Source organism: Otolemur garnettii, unplaced genomic scaffold (genome assembly GCF_000181295.1).
Source record: "Otolemur garnettii isolate 467f Iridium unplaced genomic scaffold, OtoGar3 scaffold00005, whole genome shotgun sequence".
Classification (NCBI taxonomy): Eukaryota; Metazoa; Chordata; class Mammalia; order Primates; family Galagidae; genus Otolemur; species Otolemur garnettii.
This window is the reverse complement of record NW_003852400.1, coordinates 35,551,231-35,576,605: the sequence shown is the minus strand read 5'-3', so window position 1 is coordinate 35,576,605 and position 25,375 is coordinate 35,551,231. Positions and strand designations below refer to the sequence as shown.

General features: G+C 37.1%; 1 protein-coding gene across 1 annotated transcript in view; it reads left to right on the top strand.

The window, feature by feature from the left end:
* The first annotated feature begins 6 nt into the window (after window positions 1-6).
* KIF2A (kinesin family member 2A) overlaps window positions 7-25,375 on the top strand; it is a 67,671-nt gene continuing 42,302 nt past the window's right edge. Inside the window, exon 1 of the mRNA XM_023507579.1 lies at window positions 7-122. Coding sequence (XP_023363347.1) covers window positions 59-122 — 64 coding nt within the window. The 5' untranslated portion in view covers window positions 7-58. The remainder of the gene's footprint in view (window positions 123-25,375) is intronic.

Below are 25,375 nucleotides of genomic sequence, written 5' to 3'. Positions count from 1 at the left end.
CCTTTTCCGCCCTCCCGTCCCCCTCCCTCGGCCCGCCGCCGCTGCTCCAGATGAGGTGATGGCAACGGCCAACTTCGGCAAGATCCAGATTGGGATTTACGTGGAGATCAAGCGGAGCGATGGTGAGCCGCGCCGTCGGCCCCGCGTTCGGATGTGCACGGAGAGGACGCGGGCGCCGGCAGCCTCATTGATTGCTTCGCCGGGCTGTGGGGGCGGGAAGGCGGCGGCCGCGGCGCTTTTGTGTGTGGCGTGTGCGCGAGTGCGGCCGGCTTGTGTGGTCCGCCCGGGCGCCGCTGCAGTGCTGGGGCCAGGCCGCGGGCGAGACCGGGTGGGGAAGAGGCCTGGGTGTCGCGGGCCACGTCCCCGGGGGCCCCGGGCGGGCGCGGTGGACGGTTCCGGGGTCCCTAGCTCCTCCCGCGTTCTCCATCCTCCCCGGGGACAGCAGCCCAGGAGGGAGCGGGCTTCGTTAGGGCTGACCCTGCCTCGCGCTGCGCCCAGCCTGTTCATTTTACCGGTCTCAGCTCTAACGGGGTAGGCATGGGGGAGCGCCAAGATCAGTGATTTCAGTATTGAGAGAATTGACTACCGGTCAGAGGCCGAGGTGGGGGGACAGGGCCGATCCCGTTGCTTTAAACTGCTGTTCGTTGTCAGGCCTCTTCGGCTTTCGTCTCCTAGCATGCTGCTTTCTCTCTTGCCAGTTCCTTCCTTGGGAGGATGTAGAGAATGTCGCGCTCAGCCATGAATAAGGGTGGGGGAAGCAATGGGAAGAAATCCTCGCTAAGCTTCTCCAAGGTGCTGAGACTGGAGGGGACCAGGCACAACTGAGAGAGGGGGTGGGCGACCGGATGTTGATATTTTCACACCCTCGGGAGAGGTAACAGAGACAAGTGTAAGGCGAGGTGAAGGAGCTTCAATTTTTTTTTTTTTTTTTTTAAAGAGCCTTAGGTTTATATATCTCTCTGTAGGTTTTTCTTGGGGAAAATGTTTCATGTCACTAGCTTGGGGTGTGGAGGGAGACAAGCCAGCATGGCTTGAAAATACAGTATATTGTAAAGGAGAAAATGCACGGGAGGAGGGAGTAAAAATTATTTTTTTCAATCCAAATAGTGAAAGAACTAAAGATGTGTAATATGTAGATTTGTACAGTGTTTTGACTCATTTCTCTTGTACCCATTTCTTTTATTTGTGGTTTATATAGTTTAGGAGTAACATTGCTGTCACATCTGTGCCCTCTTGGGAGTCTACCAAGTTTGACCAAGATGTATGAAGCTACATTGACTTTCATGTTCTCTATATTATATATTAGATGACCCTATATAGCTAATGATTTTTTCCCTTCATTATATGTGGGAAAATTATTGTGAGGTAATTTATGGTAACAACTGGAATGTGAAAAGATAAATTACACCACTTAGAGCTTTAGAAGTTACACTTGGGTTGGAGTTTCTTTCATATTTTCTCTTCAGTTTACTGTCTTGAAAGAGTGCTGGTAATGTGGTTTCTTTTTTAGGTGAATGTGGGCTTACTGTATTCCAATTAAAGTAGGATTTACATATTAAAAAATTTTGACTGCGTAGCAGCCCCTCTTCTGGCTGTGTACCCAAAGAAGATGAAATCACCATCCTGTAAAGATACCTTCAGTGATGGCAGCATTATTCACAATAGCTAAGATAAGGAAACAACCTAGATGTCCATCAAGGGACAAATAGCTACAGAAGAAATGGTGTATATATACTAGGCAGTATTATTCAGACCTGAGAGGGGAGATCCTGTCATTTATCACAACATGGATAGACCTAGAGGACATTTTGCTAAGTGAAATAAGCCAGGCATGGAAAGAAAAATACTGCATGATTGCACTTCATGTGGAATATTTTCAAAAAGGACTGCAAATTCACAAAGGTAGGGAATGAAACAGTGATTAACAACAGGTGTGTGTGGGTCGGGTCAGATGTGGGTCAAAGGACAAAATAGACATACAGGTTGAAAAGATTTGGAGATATGTGAGGATTAAAGTCATAAAATTGTATATGGGATTTTGTTAAATAAGTAGACTTTAACAGCTCTTGCAATTAAAAAGAGTAATTATGTGAAATGATAGCTGTGTTACTCTGCTTGAGTAACCATTTTACTATGTATATATAGCCTGTGCTCTAAACCTCAGATATCCACAGTGAAATTTATTTTTTAAAAATTTGGGGTGCAACAAAACCTGTAAGTTCTTTACGTTATTATAAGTCTGTAACTGTGATTATAGCTTTTACCTGTGAAATGTCATCAGAAACAAATATATATATGACATTCCAGAGGTTTGTCCATTTTACTTTTTACTGAGCTAACATCTTTTATTTAAACATATTGAAGGAATTTTGTTCTTTTTAGTTTTCTAGGATATGGAACCCTTTCTCCCTTCACCTTCATTCTATATCAGAAATTCTCAGACATGCAAGAGCTTTATGTTTTTACATCAGTGCTAGTAATCTAAAATTATGTTTCAAAGGCGGTTTGCCCGTAAGTGATTATGGAAATCATTATAATGTGGTATTATCCTAACCTAAAGTCATGTACATGTTTATGTGCCTTAGATACGTAATAGATTTGGTGGAAAGGCAAAGGTAAGTAGACAACTTGAAAAGAAGGGAATGCTCATTTGCATTGGAGAGTGGAGTTAATCAAAAAAAACATTGTAGTTGGATGAACATTAATGTAATGTCTAAGACAGTAGAAATGACATAAGTAAAGAAGGACTGCTTCAGGCTGTTACTAACTGATGACTGGGCATTTTTCTGTGTATTTCCTAACTGTGATCCTTGCCTTCATTTCAAACCATGCTAATATATTAATACATATATTCCAGGGGCAAACAAGTAAACTAAAATGGGCTTATTCCTAATCTTTCAAGATCCTGCTAAAAGACTAATCTGAATAAGTCTTCACTGATTACCAAAACCAGATGGCCAGTTGGCCATTTGGCTTCTGAATTACTTTCACTCTGTATCAATTGGTGAAATAGCATATTTAAGTATTTATGTATTGATGTTTGGGTATGTAACTCTTAAATGTTAACGTTTTTAAGCTGCAGTGGGGAACAAGTGGTGTGGAGAATGCAGGGGAAGTATGTCTGGCTACCCTCACTTCAAGCAGAGTTAATCCGTTACAGGATGGATATACTAAGACTCTTATTTAAATTCCCTGAATTCATCTATATATCATCTCCCCCTCCTCGGATGCCTAGTAGAGTTCCTTGAGGGATTATATGTTATTTGATTTTTGGTTTCAAACATTATTTCAGTTAACCATTCAGATGAAATCTTATCAGGAATTAAATAATAATTTCATCTATAGTCATTCTGTACTGACACCTCCTTACTATTTTCCACTGGTCTCTTGGTTCAGAATCTCAAGAGTTGATTAAAACTGAATGATCTGATAAGGCTAATCTGAGTTGCTGGTATTCTAATGTTATAAATGACAGGGGTTAGGCTTGCACTCCTAAGATTGTTCTCTGCTACAGGAAATAACCTAGTGTGAAATGGAGCTGGTTTCTGGAAATGAATAGTCATTTAAGTCATGTATATTTTCTTGCATGTGTCTTCTATTATCTCTCTGATTCAATTCCTTTTTAGAGCTCAGTGACTTAAAAAAACTACAGTCTTGGCTCAGCGCCTGTGGCTCAAGTGGCTAAGGTGCCAGCCACATACACCTGAGCTGGCGGGTTTGAATCCAGCCTGGGCCCACCAAACAACAATGAAGGCTGCAACCAAAAAATAGCCAGGCATTTGTAGTCCCAGCTACTTGGGCATCTGTAGTCCCAGCTACTTGGGAGGCGGAGGCAGGAGAATCGCTTGAGCCCAGGAGTTGGAGGTTGCTGTGAGCTGTGATGCCACAGTACTCTACCCAGGGTGATAGCTTGAGGCTCTGTCTCAAAAAACAAAACAAAACAAAACAAAAAACTACAGTCTTGTTATTGTGTAGCTAATTTTTGTTGGGAGTTTTTTTTTTACATTGTACTATTATCAGTTCTACAGTAACTGTGACTTCTTTGGGGGACTAGGGAAGAGATGAGAAATGTTGGCTATTTGGAAGCTGCAGCTAAGATGGGATTGTTATTTGGAGTCTCTTAGTCACAGGATTGGCATATGTGATTGGAAGAGAATCTTAGAATATTTCTACCAGAAAGATCCTTGGAGTTAAACTAGTTCTCATATTTATACATGTGGAAACTGAGTCCCATGCCCCCGTAAGTGACTTATCTAGATTCATACAGCTTATTTGTGGCAACCAGGAATCCGTATTGCTCAGCATAGAAACCAGATTATCTATCAAGAACTATGACAGTAAAGGAGGAATTCTGTAATTTTGGAACTATATATAGCAGGGGTGTCTAACCTTTTTGTTTTCTCTGCTACACTGTAAAAATAAGAGTTGTCTTGGGCCACACATAAATACACAAACACTATGAAAACTAAAGCTGATTATCAAAAAAAAAAAAAAGTCTGTGCATACTTTTAGTGATATTTGACACACAGATAAACAAAGAAAAGTCCTCAGAGAATCAGCATGCATGCAGCCAGAGCTCCAGGTCAGATGCTGATGTATAGCTTTTTGCAGCCTGATCAGGATGTAGGAAACTGCTTTTCAGTTATGGGAAAGGCACCAGGGAGCAATGATAATAAAGCATGATTGGGATGATCTCTGGTAAAAAGTAATAGGGTGGTATCACAAACCCAAAGTTGTGGGAAGAAAATATTCTTGTTTCTTAACATTGGTGAAAAGAGTGCCTTGATTAAGGATCTGAAATCCAGAGGAAAGAGAATATTTCAAAGAACCCATCAGGAATTTTTGGAGTTTAGGGCAAATAAACTTCAGAAAGGATTTTCAATGACTTAACTCTTTACCTGGTTTGCCACATTTATTCTTCTGCTAGTTCATCTTTACGTGTCATTATGTAGGCTTCTGAAGAATAACTGCCTAAGTTTAGTTAATAAAAATGAACTGTATAGCAATACAGTTCTTCAGGTACAAGATGTAACTGATGATGGGGGTGGGGTTGAATGGGGGAAAATGTGGATTAATAATTCCCTTTTCCATGGTGACAAGGACAATAATGAATAATGAATACATATGTATCTGTTAAGCCTCCATAGTTTTCCAAGCACTTCCTTCTAAACATATTATTTAATTGGCTCCTCATGGGAACCCTATGAGGTAAGCAGGGTAGAAGGTCCATATTTATTGTTTTACATACAGAGAATCTGATGTTGGATTTTTTTGTCAAGATCACATGCTTAATAAGGGGCATAGCCTGGACCAGGGTTAGTGAACCTAATCTGTTCACTCCTACCTCTTTCTTAAGTGCTGGCAAATGTTTGCCAGTGATGGTATGAAGTTGTATGCTGTTTGTTTGTTTGTTTGTTTGTTTTGAGACAGTCACTCTGTTGCCCTGGGTAGAGTACCATGGCATCATCTTAATTCATAGCAACCTCAAATTCTTGGACTTGAGCAATCCTCTTGCCTCAGCTTCCAGAGTAGCTGGGACTATAGGCCTGATTTTTACACTTCAGTTCTATAACGTAAAATAATTTTTTATGGTATGTTTGTTTTGAAATTATGATTCTTAGCTTAAGAATAGTTGGAATTTTTAGATAGAATTTTTAAACTCTAGATAATTTTCACTCTTTTGGTTCATTTGTAAAGCAAATACAGATTAAGTTGCCTTCTAGCTTTTTTTCTTTTTTAAGTAAAGTAATATTATTAGTAATAGTATTACAGTATCTAAGGGAAGATAGACATTAGAATTTTATCATAGTAAACTATCAGGAGTAATACAAGAGTGAAGTGTCTCTTTTATAAAAGTCATGCATCAAAATCTAGCCCTTAACTGGGTCTCTGTCATCTTTGGTACTACCTATTTTTCTCATTACCCACCACCATAAAGCTTGTATTTCAGATGATTATGTATTAGGATGTGGAACAGTTTCGATTATGGCCCTTAAATGATCATGGCATATCAAAATAGTGTGATCTTCTATTTCTCTGTTTTCTTACTGCAGATTTCATTAACAGTCTATGTTAGGCATTCTGATAGGCATTGAAGATACAAAAAAAGAATAATACAAAAATAGTTCCTGCCTTCATAAATAAGTAAATTAATAATTCATCTGTAGTATGATTAGTACTGATAGAAGTATGCTATTCTGTATACATCATTACCACTTTTTAGGATTAAGCTTTTTAGTTAGATTCTGAAGTTAGGGTTCTTCTGGATGGAAAATACATGTCATACATGCTATTCCTCTCACCTCCTCTTAATTATCGCTTATAGCATGCTTTCCTAATGAGTCTATATTCAGCATCAGAATTATTCTTAATATAGTACTATGTGTTCTGATAGCCCTTGTTAGTCAATAAAAATCGACTTTGTCATTATTGGCCTATATTCTGTCCTCTGGTACCCATTTAAGTTATATCTTTAAAATTTTAAATGCTTTTGATATTAAAAGAAATAAGATTTATTCAATTTTGAGATTTTGACCACCCCTGTCAACAGGTTTCTCACTAGATATCCTGGGTTGTGGTGCTTGTAAACGGAGACCAAATAAGCAGAACACTAAAACAAGGTAGACCCAGCTACTGGTACTTATGTATAATTTAGGAATAATCTTTTGACACATTATGGGCAAGGGGCTGGTAGAATCAGGTACCTCCCTGAGCTATCTTTTATTTACTTTTGAAGATTTTCCTCCGGGTTTTTATTAGTTTTGGCCATATTTCACCTAAAGGAAAGACAGAATCCGGAGAGGACATGCTTAGGGTAACATTTGCTGAGTGCCTTACACTATGCTAAGAATGACTCTTGATCAGAACTCTTGGCCTGCAGCTACATGCTCATACTCACCCAGGTAACTTAGATCTTCTAACTGCTACTTGAATTGTGTTTCTTTCTTAAAAATTCAATCCAGGTGTTAATCTTAACTAATCCAAAGAGATTTAACTTTGTATTCTTTGCGCTTATATGCTTTGCTGAATGTATAATACACAGTATCTTATTTGATTTTCACAACAGCCCCAAAAGGTAGATAGTATCTTCCCATTTTCTAGAAGAAGAACCCTGTTCTCAGAGCATATAAAGTATACTGTAAAGTGTTTATGCCATAAAAAGGGCCATTTCATATATTTACATGATATACATTGGTCAAGGCTACGTGGGTAAGTGTATTTGAGGGGTGTGAGATATGTGAATATTTAGAGTCCGTATTGTATAAATGTAGTTGTGGAAATTCTGTTTTTGGATTGAGTAGGGTAAATACAGATTGAGTATCCCTTGTCTGAAATGCTTGGGACCAGAAATGTTTCAGATTTCAGAGTTTTTTAAATTTGGAATATTTACATATACGTAATGAGGTATCTTGGAGGATGCGACTCAAGTCTAAACATGAAATTCATTTATATTTCACCTTATAGCCTGAAAACAATTTCATACAATTTTTAAGTAATTATTGTTCACAAAACAAAGTTTATTCAGCATTGTTGCTTTCTCAGCCACCCGTGTGTGGACAGTCTGGTTGTTTGGCATCACCCTCATTCCCAACTCTGAATTTATATGCTACCAATAAGCGCTCATTTTCTCACACTTACTCGTATGTAAGTAGTTAATAGCATATAATATGACATTAATACAGTGAAAAAAATAATGTAAGGGTAAGTAAGCCAGCACAATAGCCTCACCAGAAAACCTGTAACAGCTGGTAAACAATAGATTGTATAAACTGTTCGTTGTTTGCCTGCGTTTTGACTGTGACCCAGCATGTGAGGTCAGGTGTGGAATTTTCCACTTGTGGCATCATGTCAGCACTCAAAAAGTTTCAAATTTGGATTTTTAGATTTTCAGATTAAGGATCCTCAATCTATAGTGGTCATGACCCTGGCTGCTCATTAGAGCCACCTGTGGGGCTTCGGAAAAACCAAACAAATGAAAACAACTCACCACCACCACCATCATCATCTGGGTCTTTTGTCTAGTGATCCTGTTTGGTGTGGAGCCCTGGCATCAGTGTTTAATTTTAGGACACCTTACTTGCTGGTGATTCCAGCGTGCAGCCAGGGTAGTAATCCATTATTTTAGTAAAAGTAGCATCTCCTAACAGAAAGACCTGACTAGACTTCATGAAGTGTGAAGTTTAAATGGTGGGAGGAATATGACCAGTAGATTGCCCTGGGAGAAGGAAGCATTCCAGGCCTGTGGTACAACTGGCAAGAAGTCTCTAAAGTGGAAAGAGGCCTATTAGGTAAAGAGCATTTAAAACTGGCAGAAGGAGGGTGACAGATGAGGAAGAAAGGGAAGGAGGGATAATCTGGGTCACCCTAGTAAAGACTTGGAGACAGAGTTTAGGTAAGGATCTTGGAATTAATTTCTAGGACACTTGGAAACTGCGGTAGGACTTAATCTCCTAAAACCGGTAATAAGAACAAATGATTAGTGATAGATTAGAGGGAGAGCAGTGCTGAAAAATGAGAGCTAGGGTGAATAAGATTGCATGTCTAGGAAGGTAAGAATGATTAAGGAACAAATGAGATGCAGAATACAAACTGCAGAAGGAATTGGCGTTAGCAGTATAGCACTTGTGCTGAATAAAGGATATGTCAGTTGAAAGGAATGTAAACTTAGCATTTGTAAAGTCCAAGTGCAGGTTATAAAATCTCTTCAGTTCTGTTTAATCAAGCTAATCCTATTCATGAAATTGAGTGTAGAGGACTGTAGAGCCTGTGAGCTTCCAACTCAGACTGCTTATAGTTTTTGCCACTAGTTTCTCAAAAATGACTTTAAGGTATAGATCACTTCCAGAAAATCTTTACTTACAGCAGGGATTTATTTAAGAAAGCGAAGCAGTTAGTTATAGCTTAAGGCTGAGCTATATAGTGTATTAGCCAGGACCCTTCCGAAATTCCTGGAACAGAATAGGAAAGAAAAACAGAGTACATAAAGAATCTGGCTTCAATTCATTAAGGGATAAAGTGTTTCAGTTCTTGAAATGCAGCTGCTCTTTTTTTACTTTTTCTTTGCTCTTATTTTTGGCCTATTTTTTTCTGTCCTGGCGTTTGCCTTCCCTTTTTCATCCTCAAGATTCTAAATGCCATTTCAGTGTTTAGAATCTCTTAACTGCTATTTGCATTCTAGGACTTAAAAAAGGGGGGGGGCCCACAAGGGATGAATCGGCAGAGCACAGAGGATTTTTAGGGCAGCAAAATTATTCTGTATGATAATATAATATAATGGTGGATATGTGTCAGTTCATTTGCCAGAACCTATCTGTAGAAGATACAAGAGTGAACCTTAATGTAAGTTAGAGAGAGTGATGATGATGTGTCCGTATAGGTTCATCAATTATAACAAGTATACCTAGTGTAGGTTGTTGATAGGGAGGTTGTGTGTATTTGGGAGCCTGAGGTATATCAGAAACCTTTACTCCATTTTGCTGTGAGCCTAAAATAGGTGAGCAGGGTAGTATGCAAACTTTAGGTGTTAAAAGTCAAAGATACTCTTGATGTAATGGAACAGTTAATGACAGGAATTGATAATATTTTGAGAATGAGAATCAACCATAGACACACAATTAAGGTGAAATTTTGCCATTTGTTTTTGTCACATGTAGTGACAGTTGGCCAGTTGGAGAGATTAGGGCATGTTAATAAGAAAAAATTTTAAATGAGTGGTACTGTGGTGAGGATTCAGATATGTATGGCAGCCTTAGTCTAAGTTTTTTACATCAGTTCATGGACATACTGACTTTATAGTTCAAATGCCATGACAGATGTCCGAGCAGTATATCTAGAAGCCTCATCTGGGGCTGTTGAATTTAAATAGGGGTTGAGCAATAGAAGTTCCTGCTTAAGATTTATGTGAAATCTACAATAATTATTGTATTTTATGTTATGAAAGGTGATTGTAGGTGCAGACAGTATTGTACTTTGTTTTGGTAGTATTTTTATGCCTACGTACTGCTAAAGACAAGTGGATGTAATGATTTACTTATAAGAGTTTTAGGATATGAGAACAAATGAGAGGCCCCAATTAGTGAGGTAAGACTTGAATTTAATCATAGACTTCTCTTTGATGAAATACTACTATTGGTCACAACTTGCTTTTATTGTTAAAATGTAATAAGGAAATTGATGTGTCCAAGGTCATACATGAAGTAGCAAATTTGAGGTTAGAACCTAGATAGATTGCCTCCAAACTCCTCTGCAGTTTAATTCCTTTTAGAGTTCTTTATTTCTAGGTTATATAGTTTGCCTTCAGGAATTTTTAATTAACCCAAGTAGTATTTGCTGTATGACCATCATGTGTTCCTTCATCTGATGCCTTTGCCAGAATAAAGGACTTTTTCCTAGAAAAGATTACTCTGTCAGTTACAACAAAATATTAAATAGATATTGTACTCAATACAAGTGCTCTGTGACTCTATAATTTCTTTTGAAAAAGAAATTCTAGTCTTATCCAGTATCTCTGCTAATGCCTATGTTTAGGTTCTCCATACTCCTAAGACTTTTCAGAGGTTCAGACAGGAACAAATGCTGTCAGGTGAAAGGATGTTTCTTATTAGATCAGCAGAGATATTTTTGGAAAATATAACAGTTAAACTATAGTAGCCTGCTAAAATCTGCTGACATAATAGATCAATTCAGGGGCCTGTCCAGATTTAGTGATCTTTATTCTTATAAGTCCGCTGTTTGAAATTGTTTGGGGAATTACATGTCAGTTCTGTTTTTGTTCTTTTTTTAAATTATAGCTGATATTGAAAGTTGAGCAAATTGTGGCCCGAAATATATAGTAAGATTTTCTTTATATGCTCATTGGGTTGCAGTTTTTTTAAGAGTGATGCATTACTTTTTACCTTACGTACTCTCCTGGGTTTCTATTAAGAGCAATTCCTTAATTAAAAGTAAGTAGATTCCAATCTATCCTTGGATCTAATAAGAAAAAAAAAAGTAAGTGGAACTTCTTTTCTTCCTGTCTCGCAGACCTTTTATTTTTATTCTTTATAGGTGCTGCTTTATTTTGCCATTCTCTAAGTGTGTTCCCTGGTGTTCCTCAGGGCTTGATCCTAACCCTGAAATACTTCTCACATAGTATTTTCTCTCTGGGTAAACTAAATGCTTCTCTTCAGTCCAGGTTGGCTACAGACATGTACTACTTAGGTCTGTAATGGATTACTGAATATCTTTACTTGGATGTCTCATAAACATTCAAATTCAGCATGTCCAAAATTGAATCCATCACTCTCCTAAATGTACTTCAGTATCTATCATCACTTTTTTTTTGTACAGAGTCTCGTCCTGTCGCCCTCGATAGAGTGCCTTGGCATCAAGAGCTCATAGCAACCTCCAACTCCTGGGCTTAGGTGATTCTCTTGCGTTGGCCACCCGAGTAGCCGGGACCACAGATGCCCACAATGCCTGGCTATTTTTTTGGTGCAGTTTGGCTGGGGCCGGGTTTGAACCCACCATCCTTGGTATATGGGGCTGACGCTCTACCCACAGGGCCATAGGCGCCACCCTGTATCATCACTTTTATTCACCCTATTACCCAGATGGGAAACTTGGATGTCTTCTTTGACTTGTTTTCTCTTAACATAACTGGTCGAGGACCTCTTCGTACACTTTTTCCATTCCCATCACTATAACTTTGGTCAGACTAGCATTATATCTTGCCTGTGCTATTGGAACAAATTCCTGATAGGTCTCTTCCACCTTTAGTTAATCGCTGTTTGAGAGTAATCTTTCAAACGTAGGTTTGACTCTCTGGTTGTTTGCCTTAAAACTTTAACAGCTTTCTCTCCTTCTCTTGCCCTTTGTTTTATTTCCAACTCTAACATGACTTACTGTGAACCCTAAACAATCTAACCTGCCTCTTCAATCTCATTCATGCTGCTTATTTGAGGCACATTATACTCCAGACAAGCTGAACTTGCCTGGAACATTCCACTTCTCCCTGCTGTAGTTAACTGCTGCTTCTCCTCCTTGTCCTTGTTAAACATTCCATCCTTCCTTGATTCTTAGCCTAGGATGGGTTCCCTGCTTTGTGTACTTTAAGTTCCCTCTATTTACTTTTGTCAAAGCTCTCATGGGATTGTATTGTCTGTTTAATCATGTTTGGTCAGACTCAAATTTGACTATATTCCCACTTCCTAGCACATGGCCTCTACATACTTTATAAATTACCTATTTGCTGGACTATGATTAAATAAACTAGCTGTGCTCCTCTTTAACTACTCTGTTCAAGTTTTGACATTCTGAAAAGTTGATTTGTGGGAGGTGGGGTCTTGGTGTGTGCCACACATTTTGGGGGCAAGACACTATTCTAAGAGGGACTTTACCTAATAAATGCAATCAATGAAACCTGGTTTCTTGTTCCCTCAGTGGATCCCCAACAATAAATTTAAAATTAAAAAAAAAGTTGATTTGTGATGTTCATCCTCTAGGCATCAAGAGTATGACATGAAAAGTTGTGTAATGTTGCTTTTATTACACAGTTTTAATTTTTTCTCTTTAAATTTGTTACATGTTTTGAATAGAGATATAGTACCAGTTTCCATCTTAAGAAACAGTGTTACCGGCTTTGGGCAGAGATGTTTCTCTCTCACTTTTAAGAAAATGTGTTTGTATGTATATATATCTATATGTAATATAAATATGCATAAATACATGGTGACCATAAAGTTTGTGTGCAATCTAAAATTGCATGCGAATTTTATGGCCACCTTGTATATACCTTTTCCTTACAGATGGTGTATTATATACATACTGGTACTTCTTAATTTTATTTTAACTTAATAATAATGTTATCTTGGAGAACCTTCGAATACATAAAAATCTCATTTTTTTTATGCTGCATTAAATGTATTACAACTTATTAACCAGTCTTCTATTGATGATATTTACATTTGGGCCTCATCTATAGCTATATATAGCCAATACTGGAGTATTGAATAATCTTGAACTTCTTTCATTTTATACATACATGAATATATCTGTAGGAGAATGTCCTAGAAGTAGAATCTCTGGGTTAGAGAATTATATATTTGGAATTTTGATAAATTTTTCTGATTTGTCTTCCATATAATGTGAATTACCTTCTTATTAACAAAATGGCTGTTTCCTCATCCCTTGTCCTCACAGCATACAACACAATTTAGATTTGCTAGCTTGGATTATGAAGTTTGGGCTGTGTCTGTAGAATGTTTGTTTGTTTGCTTGCTTGCTTGCTTTTTCTGCTTATCTTCTATTGCCTTGTTTGAGAGAATTTTTTTTTTTTTGGTAAAATTAACTGGCCCATAAGAGATAATGTGCTTAATTATTTATAATGTTCATAAAGTTCAGACATAAAATAGAAAATATTTAAGTTCTACAGTTCTAAGTCACAGTTAATCTCTGATAGCCAATATAGGAAAAGAAAATGTCATTCATTATTTCTAATTATGGAAAGAAAGTTATTTTTTGAGACAGAGTCTCACATTGTCACCCTTGGTAGAGTGCGGTGGTGTCATAGTTCACAGCAACCTCCAACTCTTGGTCTTAAGTGATTCTCTTGCCTCAGCCTCCTAAGTACCTGGGACTATAGGTGCCCGCCACAATGCCCGGCTATTTTTAGAGATGGGGTCTTGCTCTTGCTCATGCTGGTCTCCAACCTGTGAGCTCAGGCAGTCCATCTGCCTCGGCCTCCCAGAGTGCTAGGATTGTAGGCATAAGCCACTGTGCCTGGCCAAGAAAGTTATTTTTAAAATTAAAATATTTTGCTCTGGAGCATAAGAGTGAGGATAGAGTGAGGCAAAAGTTGCTCAGAGCTGCATAGTGTTAGTGAGCAGGATGAGAGGTGGGTGGCTAGACTTGAACCCCAGCCAGAGTAGGGAGACTGGTGCTTTGGGAAGGGAACTGAAATCTGCAAGTATAGCTATTCCAACCCTTATTGGCTCTGAAGCTCACCAGGCAGACGCTGACAGTATGCCTGGAAGAGTCTCTGTACACATCATTTGAGACATGAAGGTGCTGCACGTGATCAGGGAGACCCCCTCCAACCCTGTAGGCTTATTTGTGCTGTTCAGCATAATCTATATTCGGAGATTATCTATGTAGTATAGGCAAGTTATAAATGTCCAACTTAACATACACCTTTTACTTACTAATGGAGGCTGTTACAGTAAGTCCCTGAATACAAGCATCCAACTGACATACAACTTGCATTTATGAATAGAAGCTATTACAGGTAATAAGTAAATATCTGATATATCTGATATATCTGATCCAGTATACATACAAGTTGAAAAACCTATAAACCTTTCTTGTTTGTAACCCAGTGACTGCCTGTAGCATGTTTCAGTACTTTATTCCTTTTTATGGCCAATATTCCATTTGATTTATCCATCCATTAATTGATGGTCATTGGATTGTTTCCAGATTTTTGGCTATTATGAATAGCATTCCTTTATAAGTTTTTGTGTGGACGTGATATATTTTCTGTTTTCTTGGAGTGAAATTTCCTAGGAGTGAAATTGTCATCATGTTTTCCAATGTGGCTACACCATTTTAGATTCCCACTAATGTTTGAAGGTTCAATTTCTCCATATCTTTGCCAAAACTTCTTGTCTGTTATAGCCATCTTGGTGGATATGAAGTGATATTTCATTGTGATTTTGATTTGCATTTCTCTGTGACTGTTGATGTTGAGCTACTTTCTATGTGATTGTTGACCATTTGTATGTCATTTTTGGAAAAGATCTGTTCAAATTCTTTGTCCACTTTATAAATTGGAGTGCTTTTGTATTTTTATTGTCCAGATATAAAAGTTCTTTATATATTCTGGATATTACTCCCTTATCTGATACAGGCTTTGCTATATTTTCTCATTCTGTGAGTTGTCTTTTCTCTTTTTTGGTAGTACCCTTTGAAGCACAAAAGTTTTCAATTTTGTTGAAGTCCAGTTTATGTGTTTTGTTCTAGTTGTTGTTGCCTGTGTTCCTGTTACAGCTAAGAAACTAAGATGAGACCTACTTTTATGTTTTACTTCTCTAGGCCTCTCCATGGTCTGTAAAATCTAAAATATTTACATATGTTCTTCCTTGGTTTTAACATTCTTAACCTTTTAACATGGAAAGCAAATTAATTTAGCATTTGTCAGCAAATACATTGCAGTTTTTTGGTATAGGATGAGTTAGGCCTTGGAATGCATTGAACATTGAAGTTCTACTCTTGATGTTGTCTGTCTTTGTTACCAGAGTAGAAGGATGAGGGGAGATTGCCTGTTATCTGTGTAGGTATGTATATGTGGTATAATCTGTCAAGACTTAGAGAGACCATAGAAAGCATAGCACAAAACCAGACATAAGGAGATACATTAGAGAAATAGAGTTTTAAACTTGACCTAAGGTTAAGATGGTTGGTTTTATATGTTTTGAATTTTTTCATGATCATATTCTGAATGTTATTTTAGAACAGATCAATGGCCTGGGATTTAATTTACTAAAAAAGTATACTGCTTTACTGAAATATTTGGGAAAGACAGAAAAATAAATGCCTTAGAAGAGGCTTTTTGGGCCAGCTGAGGTAGCTCATACCTGTAGTCTCAACGCTCTAGGAGGACAAAGTAGGATGATCTCTTCAAGTCAGAAGTACAAGATCAGCTTGACCAGATGTCTCTACACAAAAATTAGAAAAATTAGCTGGGCATGGTGGGACCTGTTTTCTCAGATACTCAGGAGATGAAAGTGGGAGGATTGCTTGAGCCCAGCACTTTGAGTCTAACCTGGCCTACATAGTAAGACCCTATTTCTGAAAGCAAATAAAATATTAAAGAGCTTAAAAATGAAAGTAATGTTTAAAAGTCATAAAATTATATCTTTGTATGTACAGAGCTAAATATAGGTGAATTGATAGGATATTTGGGATTTGCTTCAAAATAATCCAGTTTTGTTGGATTGGCCATGTGTTAAAAGTTAGTAAAGCTGAATGTGGGTTTTGGTTATATATAATAATTTTACCATTTTTCATTAATAGTTTTAAATTTTTCTTGATAAAAACTTTTCTGAAAAATACCTTTGCAGATATTTTTTCCTTAGATTTCAGATCTTCTGTCTAGATAATATCACATAGACTTTCTGCTAGTATCTTAACCTCATCAAAAATGGAATCCATTGCCTTTATCCCCATATTTCTGTTTCCATTGGCTAATGGAAACACCAATATCAGGTTTCTCAAGATAGAAAACTCATAGACATTACCAGCTTCCCTCATCCCTCGAAGATACTTGCTCTTGACTCACTCCCACTCTGAGCAGATAACCTCATTTGTCATTCACCACTGAGAAATGCAAGCAATCAAAAAAGAACTACAAATCTACCAAATCTATCCAATTACCAGCATCTATGCCTGTAATTCTGCCTTCCTTTCTATTTCTGTTTTAGGCCCATTTCTTCCACTTGTGTGCTAGATCCTAGTCCCTTCATCTGCCTAAAATCACCGCTTCAGTAGGTCTCTCTGAGCTGCATCATCAGTTTCTCTACTAGGGTGTCCATCCTTTTGGTTTCTCCGCAACACATTGGAAGAACAAGTTGTCTTAGGCCACATTAAATACACAAACTCTAACGGAAGCTGATGAGCAAAAGAAAGAAAGAAAAAAATCTGTGCATAATTTTTGTAGTATCTGTGATCACAAATAAGCAAAAAAAGTCCTCACAGAACCTGCCTTTGGCCCATGGGCTGTGGATTGGACAGTCTTTCATATTGGAATGCTGTTGTTTCTCTTGACCCTACTCTCAGTTATAGGTATTGCTGTTATTTTACTTGATCTGACACATTTAATTTATTCTCTCTTTTTGGAACACCTCCTCTGCTTGGCTTCTAGCACTACTCTCCTGGCTTTTCTTTTTCTCTGGTAGCTTCTTTATTTAATTAATTAATTTATTTATTTGAGACAGAGCCTCAAGCTATCCCCCTGGGTAGAGAGAGTGCTGTGGCATCACAGGTCACAGCAACCTCCAACAACTCCTGGACTCAAGCGAGTTTCCTGCCTCAGCCTCCCAAGTAGCTAGGACCACAGGCACCCGCTACAACGCCTGGCTATTTTTTGGTTGCAGCCGTCTTTGTTGTTTTGGCGGGCCTGGGGTGGATTCGAACCTACCACCTTAGGTGTATGTGGCTGGCGCCTTAGCCACTTGAGCCACAAGCGCTGAGCCTCTGGTAGTTTCTTAATCTTGCCAGTACCTCATTGTCTCCCTGATGACTATACCATACTTTGAAGACTAGAGACTTCTACCTTTACTTTCGTGATGGACACATCCACTTTGATTGCCTTAAATACTGTCTATATCAGCATTTTGCAAACCTTTATTATTCTGCCCACAGGGCCTTTTTGCCTTTTTTTCCTAATCAACCCTTTACAGTGAAATTATTGTGTATCTGTTGATGTGTTGTGGTCCTTTGGTGGGCCATAAACCATTATAATATGATCTCCCTCTCTAAAAGGCCTTTTTTCACTCTTTTTAAGGGTAGTATTATCCCTGCTGAGAATGTGTGATTTATATGTTGACTGTGCCCAAGCTTTTCTCTCTTTTTTTTTTCTTTGAGACAGGGTCTCAAGCTGTTGCCCTAGGTAGAGTGCCATAGAGTCACAGCTTGCAGCAACCTTAAACTCTTGGGCATAAGCCATTCTTTTGCCTCAGCCTCCCAAGTAGCTAGGACTACATGTGCCCACCACAATGCCTGGCTATTTTTTGTTTGCAGTTATCATTGTTGTTGGCAGGCTTGGGCTGAATTTGAATCCACCAGCTCCAGTGTATGTGGCTGGTGCCCTAGCCGCTGAGCTACAGGCACCAAGCTTTTATCTTTAGGTTGGACCATCTCCAGTATATCCAACCCAAGGGTCTCCCACATATCTCTGCTGGATATAGATATCTCAAACTTACAACATATAAAACTAACCTCAAAATCTGCTTTTACCCTTTCTCTCAATTCACAGCTTTAGTGATTCCCCTCGTATTTGTGGCCCTTACACTCTATCCTCACTAGATTGCCTATTCCACATTTTACTCTAGTGCTAAAGGGTTTAAGGAATGATCACCTATTCTTCTAGCCCAAACTAACCTGGCATTGAAAGTAAAAATTACCGTGGCTCAGCGCCACTGCTGTAATAGGCTTCCATAGATAGAGTGGAGCAGAGGTTGTGATGGCAAATTCCTGGGGGAAGTAGTGACTTTGTGCTAACCGTTGAAACATCACATAAAATCTCTATCTCTTGATAGGATGTTTGTAAGCCAAAGAGAAGATGATATTTACGTGTAGCTATATGAAAAGTCACTGAATAACCCTGCTGTATTGGTATGGAATTCTCTTTTGAGTAAAGAATGTGAGCCAGGGAACATTTAAATGGCATTGCTCAGTATATTCAGTGGAATGTCTGTGAAAGGGAGTTCCTCAAAATTTTGGACTATCAGCAACATACTGTTTCAACAACATCACTGTAAAAGTCTGTTGTAGTTTAGATAACAAATCTTTTATTCTTTAACAAATGAATAAAAATACATATTAGATATCCTGTCACCTAAGAGAATATAGGTATGAAAACTAGCCTTTAGTTAAGGGTATGTGTTGAAATATATTTAGTTGATAAACATAATTTGTTAATGAACTTAATTTTTTTCCTCACGCTGTGGGGTTTTTTACATCTTGACTACTTCAGCTAGATTCTTATTGCATCTTGATTTTAGAATTTTGCTTTTTTTGTTCTCTTTACAAGTAGTTTTGGACAGTTTTTTAATCCTACCTGATAACACTGGGTAATATTAGGAAGCTACAGTGATTTAATACTTTTCAGCAATATCATGGCTTTATTATGACATTTTCTTTATTATTCTTATCCTAAATCATAATGAAACTTTTCTAAGATGCTGCATAATGGGCCAGTTTAAATGATAACTACTCAAATTAGGAGTGTACAGTGTGGTTCTTAAGCACCACAAAACAAAACCACACAAAACCCGACAGATCTGAAGTTTCCCTATCACCCCAGAGGAACTATGCAGTATTCATTTTCACATCCCTTTCAAAACAATAGATGAGGTAAGAATTTGAAAATTTGTTGTTTGTATGCAATATGAATAAAGTTTGCCCTATTTTTAAGTTGTATTTTCTTCATGAAAATCTCAGCTGTGTCATTCCCTTTTTTTCTCTTCTATTGTCAGAATTCCAGCTTTGTGTTTAAAGTCTGAAAAGGGAAATATTTGGACTTTTAAATTGAGTTGTAAACAATAACATCTTAAGTGTCATAAACCAGAACAGAAAGGTCTCTATGTTCAGCAAAGTCATAGTCCCCAGGGATTTCCTAAACAGCAACAGCACTGTTACCAGTGTCAGCTGAGGCATTATTTTTGTCCTTCTCTAATGGCTTCTTGTTCTACCAAAGCTATTGAAAAAGTTGGGATGTTTACGTATTCTTCATCAAAGATTCTTTACATCACTGATTAGATTACCCCAAACCCCCTGAACATCAGAGTTTGAGAGTTTGACTTCTGCGGATTCTGCTACTGATCTGTTGTGTGATCTTCAATAGGTCACCATACTTGCTTTCTGTCCTCATTTACTGGTTAGAGGCATCTAGGAACAGATTAACCTTTACTGTTAGAGTATAAATAATAAATTGTAAGCTGCTTTGAGGTAGTTGGCAAAACCAAGGTATAATGTATGAATATTACGGTATAGTTAACTGTGTCTTCCATTTTTCTAAATAATGAGGTTTTTTTTTGGTAGCATCCTTGACATGTTTAGTACTCTCAATGCAGCATTTGGCAATATCTATTCTTTCAACTTTTTCTAATTTTATTGTTATGTGATAGTAGATCATTATATTAATATTCTTGAAGGTGCATCCTTTTAGACTTCTTTTAATAAGTTAAAGAAATTGTGTCTGTTTTAAAAGTCCAATCTTAAAACAAATGTAGACAACAAAAGCTAATTAACATAACATATTTTGCTATGATTTTACTTGAAAAGATGCATTCAAATTTTTTAACTTATATCCTACACCAATGCTTGGTTCTAATAACTAAATACTATATAATTGTTTGGAATCAACATTTTATATATTTGGTATTGAAGAAAATGAGTAACTAATCAAACAGATTTTTGTCAATCACTTGATATGAAGTGGCAAAAGTTTTGAGGTCACTGTGTTCTAAGATAATTTATCAGGATTCTCTTCTGGTAGGGACTGACTTGGGAAAAAGTGGTTCTTTCAGATGTCTGTTTACCAACTACTTTGAGTAAGCATATGTACTACTCACCCTCTGGAAACAATATTGTTCTGTCAGGCACTTGGTCTGCTATGTGAATTTATAACTCAGAGTAATATTTACTTCTTTGTTCTCAGAATGGATATTTGTGCATGTTTTCCTTCTTAGTTACTGCTTGACAGATGCAGAAGGAGGTAACTAGATTTAATTGGCATATTTTTTAAAGTCTACCCCTCAAATCCTTTCAAATTATGCAGTGGTATTACAATTGAAAATTGAAGGGATTGCTAGAAGCTTTTTTTTTTTTTTAAGAGACAGAGTCTCACTTTATCACCCTTGGTAGAGTACTGTGGCATCACAACTCACAGCAACCTCCAGCTCCTGGGCTTAGGTGATTATCTTGCCTCAGTCTCCTGCGTAGCTGGGACTATAGGTGCATGCCACAACGCCCAGCTATTTTTTGTTGCAGTTTGGCTGGGGCCAGGCAGGCAGTTTGGCTGGCCCCAGTTTGGCTGGGGCCAGTTTATGGGGCTGGCGCCCTACCCACTGAGCCACAGGCGCTGCCTACTGGAAGCTTTTTCAAGGATGCACTAAAGAACTGTAAAATTTATTGGCATATAAGTGAGATTTTTCTGTTACTTTTCATTACAGGGGTATCTATATACACATGAACCACCAGTGATACTAGTTTTTTCAAAGCATAGGTACCATTTTTAAGATTACATTTTAATGTATTATAAAGCATTGGTTTTTGTTACATTTTAGAATTTATTGTACTTAACAATAACAGATTATAACAAATTCAAAGGGTTTGAAAACCCTAAGATTATTTGCCATTATAAACAATCTTAGAATTGAAGTTTTATCGTTACTATTTTAGTAGTGTTTTTACATGTTTAGGTTTTAACATTTTTACTAAGGTTTTAATATTTTAAAAGTGTAGAAAGAAAATGTTCTAGAAACATCTCAAGGGGAATTAATAAAAATAATGTTCACTTTGAGGGAAGACTTGTCATAGGTATACTCTTGCATACCTCAACTCTATTATTTAAATAATTAGAAATGGAAAAAAAACAGTTGTAATCCTAGGTATGTCACAAACAGCTGCAACTGTCTAAAAAACTGCTTGTGTCTGAAAAGAATTGATAGTTGCTTTTTCATATTTTGCCTTACTGTTCTACTACCATATACTTTTAATAAAATAGATATATTTGCTAGATTTTAAATATTCTGACTTTTAAATACTTGTAATGAAATTTTATTAGTATTCTTGGCTGATTTATTTTGGCTCTTGTCGCCTACATTTGCAACCAAATTATACTTTAGATGCTAGACAAGGTTTATGCCAGCCTAATTGGATGCTGGCATTTCTTAGCCTCACAGCTGCTGTGAATTCAGCTGCGAACTAGAGAACATATAATAGGATCCTGTTTTCAGAGACCAAAAGGCAATTGTCAACATGTGAAGCTTGTTTTTGACAGCGTAATAAATATATGAGCTTTTATGGCAAATTAAATAGTACTAATACTGATCTTAAGTAACCAACTTAATTTTAAAGATTAGAAATTTCTGAAATATAAAGGCTAGGTATTTATTATTTTGTTCACTAGGGCTTAAATTTGGGTGTATGTTCTTGTATTGTCATTAGTGGGGTTTTTCTTTTTAAAAAACATCATTTGTGGCTAGGTGCAATGGCTTACATTTTAAAATCCTAGCACTTTGGGAGGCCAAAGGGAGCTGAGACCTCTCTCTACAAAAATTGAAAAATTAGTTGGACATGGTGGTGTATACCTGTGGTCTCAGAGAGTAAGAGACTCACTTGACCCCAGGAGTTTGAGGTTGCAGTGAGCTATGATGATGTCAGTGCACTCTAGCTTGGGTACAGAGAAAGATCCTGTCTCAAAGAAAAAAAAATCAATTTGTCTTAATATTTGTCTGAATTTGAGGTTAAATTTACTTTTCTATTACATTGAACCATATAGAAATTTTTTAGGTTGAATGACTAAGTATAGACCTTATTTTTCTTCTGAGAATTACTACTGTTTAATATATTTGAAAATCTTATTCTCAGTAGCAGAAACCTGTTTTTACGAAATACACAGTCATGTCCCATCTAAGGTTAGTAAATTGTTCCTAAAAATTAGATGTTGTATGTGAAAATACTGATGGGAAGCCTATCTACCTTTATTTTAAGTGGGAAAAAATTACAGTGTTTTTATCATCAATGTGGACTCTCTAACCAAATTCAGAAATGTAATTGACACTATGAATTGCCTATATATTAGTAAAATATGTTGCTTGATCAGTAAACAATATGTTTAGTAAATAAGATTTATATGTAGTAAAATCTTACCTTCCATTGTCATTGCCTTTTGGCCCATTCCCAGTGTTTTCTTTAACATTTATAATATTAAATATTTGGGGACCCTCAACACTGAGCAAAACGGCTAAGTAAATATGAGAGACTATGGACATACATTTGGGACAAGCAGACTATGTCAGTAAATGGCTTATACTGAGTATGTTTAAAGCATCATCCTGTGCCTATGTTTTTGTATCACTTTGATTCTTGGCATGACTTTTAAAAAAATCTATATGTGATTCTGAAAGTCTATTAATTATTATTTGTACTGTAACTCAGAACTTTTCTTACACGGTTTTCATAACTCATGCCTGTAACCCTAGGGTTTTGGGATGCTGAAGCAGGAGGGTGACTTGAATTGGAGACCAGCCTGGCACAACATAGCAAGATGGTGTTCTACAATATGTTTTTAAAAATTAGCCATGTCTGGTGGCATTGCCTCTGGTCCTCCATGCTTGGAAGGCAAAGGCAGGGAGGATACCTTGGGCTCAGGAGTTCAAAGCGACAGTGAGCCATGATCACACCACTAAACTTCAGTCTGGGAGACAGTATAGACCCAATCTCTTAAAGTAAAATAAAATGCTAACTGAGGCTCGGTGCCCATAGCTCAGTGGTTAGGGTGCCGGCCATGTACACCAGGCTGGCGGGTTCGAACTGACCCGGACCTGCTAACAACAATGACAACTGCAACCAAAAAATAGCCGGATGATGTAGCAGGCTCCTGTAGTCCTAGCTGCTCAGGAGGCTGAGGCAAGAGAATTGCTTAAGCCTAAAGAGTTTGAGGTTGCAGTGAGCTGTAATGTCACAGCCCTCTACGGAGGACTACAGTGAGACTCTTTTTCAAAAAAAAAAAAAGCATGCTACATGAAGGTTATGTTAACCAGTTTGATGAGAGTATTTCAAAATGTATATGAAAACAGCACACTGTACCCCATGATTGCATTAATGTACATAGTTATGCTATAAGAAATTAAAAAAACATGCTAATTGAGTTTTGGCACATACAAATATAAATCTTTTCTTATGTAAATACTCGCCAAAGAATCCTGCATTGACATACATTTTATGAGGTTTGGATATTAAAAACCAAGAGGTCTGCTATTGGGAAAATGATTGGAGAGGTATCCTGCAGTGTTTGCCTATACTTTCCCAAACACTTTATATTTTTCTGCTTTGTCCTTAGCAGATGTTATTTTTGTTCTCTATATTTATAGTAGATTGAAATAAAACTCTAGATTTTAAGTCTTAAAAAATTACAGTTTTTCAGTTGATCTCAAGGAGATAAGAGAGAAGAATGTTACCAGAGGCTGAAACCAGGGGGAGGGAGTGTTAGAGTGGAGATGGTTGATAGGTAAAAAAATATAGTTAGGTAGTTAGACAGAATGAACAGTATTCAGTAGCACAACAAAGTGGCTATAATCAAGAATAAGTTAGGGTGTACTGTAAAATAAATAGAACAGTGGGATTTTGAATGTTCCTAACACAAAGAAATGCTAAACGCCTGAGGTGATGGATACCTCAATTGCCTTGATTTAATTAATTCACTTGTATGCCTGTATCAAAACTTCACACGTACCCTATAAAGATATAGGGTACGTGCAACCTGTACATAACTATTATGTACCCATAATAATTGAAAAGAATATGGAACTGTAAAAACTATAAGTTATTGAAATAGTGTTGATTTTATTTAATAATGTAAACAAAGTTTTAGATATGACTCCCGTTTTATATGATTATGATACATGGCTTAAAAAATAGATTGAGACTTTTGATCAACACTACAATAAGTTTCATGTGTTGGTGTCCTTTTGCCCCCCAAAACATAAGAGAAAACTGAAAAAACATAGTTGAGCTCAAATATCAAATCATGGAGCAGAAATGGACCAGAAGGGGGCAAGGATGGCAAAAGTTGGCTCCCATAAAATGATGGGGGAGAAAGAGACTTAACAAAAAATGGATCAGAAAAACAAACAAAAAAAAAGGATCAGAATCAGGTTTACTGTTTGAAAGACAAGGACTTGTATGACTCCACTTTAAATAAAGATGCTGCTTTAGAAAAAATAAAAAAATGCTGTGATTTGTTCCCTGGAGCTAGGTTTATAGAAAATGTTCCATCGATGGGGCAGTCCAGCATAATTAAGATAGATATACAGTAAGATTCAGCCACTGTACACTGGGAAAGTCATACCAGTTATTTGTGCCTTTGTTCCAATTAGTCAAGTGTCTTACCTTTAGAAATCATTAACAAGATACCTAGAAGACTCCCATGTTTTTGGATTTTGAGAAACACCTTCTACATAACTCATGAGTTAAAGAATCACAAGGAAAATCAGAAAAGTCGGGGAAGTGAACAATTACAATGAAAAATCATATGAAAACTTAAAAGATGCTGCCAGTGAAGTTCTTGGAGAGAGATGTGCAGCTTTAATTGGTTATTAGGAAAAAAGAAAGGATAAAGATATATGCCCAAAGTAAGTTGAAGGAAAGAAATAATAATGATAAGAGAAATTAAGTATTTGACAGCTCATAATAAAAAGGCTCAACAAAAGCACATTTACTCTTAGAAAAGACAAAATGGGACAAATCACAGATGAGATTGAGAGAAAATAGTTAGAAAATTAGAAATCAAAAAATGGACATTACAGATGTCATAAGCATTAAACTATGTAACTATGTAAAAAATGTGAAAACGTATATAAAATTCCTAGAAAAATATAATATCCAAAATAGT